The sequence below is a fragment of the Cynara cardunculus genome (assembly GCF_001531365.2).
Source record: "Cynara cardunculus var. scolymus isolate 2C chromosome LG 3, CcrdV1, whole genome shotgun sequence".
NCBI lineage: Eukaryota > Viridiplantae > Streptophyta > Magnoliopsida > Asterales > Asteraceae > Cynara > Cynara cardunculus.
The window spans coordinates 4,943,222-4,945,258 of NC_037530.1; the positions used below are offsets into that span (position 1 = coordinate 4,943,222).

General features: G+C 39.5%; 1 protein-coding gene across 1 annotated transcript; it reads right to left on the reverse strand.

Moving 5' to 3' along the window:
* LOC112509853 lies at window positions 1-1,755 on the reverse strand. The gene has a single exon (XM_025115042.1). The coding sequence runs from the start codon at window positions 1,613-1,615 to the stop codon at window positions 182-184; it is 1,434 nt and encodes a 477-aa protein (XP_024970810.1). The 5' UTR covers window positions 1,616-1,755; the 3' UTR covers window positions 1-181.
* Between the last annotated feature and the right edge of the window lie 282 nt (window positions 1,756-2,037).

A 2,037-nucleotide genomic window follows, 5' to 3' on the forward strand; every position in this document is an offset into this window, starting at 1 on the left:
GACTCAAATCATATCATTTAGAAACATAGTGTTACATTTTACAGATCACTTTAGGGAGCTAAAACAAATCTTTGCAGATCTGAATTAAGCTGCTATCAATTAATATACATAACGATTGAGATTATAAATAATACTAATCTACAGATGAAAAAGAAAGGGAAGAATGAAAGCATTTCTTTACTTATCTGGTATGCTGCGGATTCTTGATCGAATTGAAGTTGGTGCAGTTGAACAAGGCCTTGGCATTCATCTCTCTTTCAAACCTCCAGATATAGTTTAGACCAACTAAGAGCTCAGTAATGGCAGCCTCAGTTTTCTCCTGGTTCGCAAAAAACAGCGTTTGCAGAAGAAGAACGTTTGTTTTTGGCACGAGATTCTGATGTTCAAAGCTCCTTTCATTCTGCCATTTGATCATGTTATGTGCTAATGGTGACAGCCACCCCAATATCTTCCCTAAAGCTTCTCTCCATTCTCCTGCAAGTACTGGATCACTCGCTGTGAACCCAATACCTTTCAGTCGTCCCCTAAGTGAAGATCGTATGCTATTAGGTAACATTGAATAAAGATCATCCCTTGCATCAAGACCGACCAATTGGGGTGATCTTATCATCTTCTCCATCACAATGATCAAGTTAGCATAATGCAAAGCTAAAGCAGCAGTTCCTAAAGTGCCAGATGATGGCTTTAGCATCTTTGAGTTTGTCTCGAAAAACCCATGTGAGATATTGTTGTTATGTTGATGGGTCGAGCTCTTTATCAATGGCCCGGGTACAATATCCCAAGAATTTGAGGTTTGATCAGATGGGTATACAGTAGCTGAGGCTGAAAGGCTGTGAGGGAGGGAGGTGGGATAGCCATGGGTGATACTGAAAACAAGCTTGATTCTTGAAAGAATTGTGAAGATTGATGTGGCCAGCAATGAAGTTACTGAATCAAAACTTGTGTTCCATAAAGATTTCTCTTTTACATACTTGACTTCTTGCTGTTGCCAAAGGAGCTTTTGTTGGAGATGAAGAATCTTCTGTGAAGACACATCTTGATGCTGATGATCCTTTTTACTGTTACTACACAGTAATGATTTCTTCAGATTATTCTGTATCACAGTTAGCTCATCCATCTCCCTGTAAAGTGTAGCAGTGGCTGCAACGTATCTCTCCATCTTCTTGGTTTTACCCTCCATTTCTTTCAAGCTTAGAATCCAGCCATAAGGGTCATGACCCATGTTTGCAAACCCATCGAAAGCTGTCCCAAAGCACCTGAGGCTCGAGTCCTGGCACCTTTTGCTTAGTCTGGACACAGACTTGGCGAGGACTCTGAGATTCTCGACCATTTCTGCACAGGCTAAGCCAAGAAGGAAAGCATCCTCGTTTGAGACAATTTTCCGAACACCTTCCAGGCATATGGATTCATTGTGAAGACGAGCCATAGTTTGGTCGGAGAGAAAGCGCCACATGTGGGTGAGCTTGGGCATGATTCCGGCAATCTCAAAGGCCAAAACTCCGATCCTGGATCTCTTGATTACAGAACAAGTTTTGGTTGGTGGGGTAACACGAGCTGAATCAAAGCTGTGGGATATGGTTTTCTTGACTTTGATTAGCCATGTTTCAAGAGCCATAATTATCAAGATCAAAGAAATTGCGCAGATGCAGAGAATTGAATTGTAGATGAAAAGCAAAAGAATTGAAATTGGGATTGAAGCTCGTGGGATGTCTGAGAAAAACGAAAAGCCACATGCAGTGAAGATCGTCAACTTAATTATTTTACAAATGGGAAGAACAATATCCCTCTTTTAGTAACGAGGATGAAGCATGTTGATCTGCCCTTACTATTTTTTTTTAAATTTATTTTGCCAAATACTCCACCCCTATATATATATATATATATATATATATATATATAGGGGAGCGATCAAATGCAAACCACTCAATTTATACAAACCGTGCAAACCGCATTCAACCAATCATAATTTTTCATTTTGTTCATTTTTTTGTAATTATGAGAGGTTGATTAATCATTTTTATTGTGGAGGATGTTAAT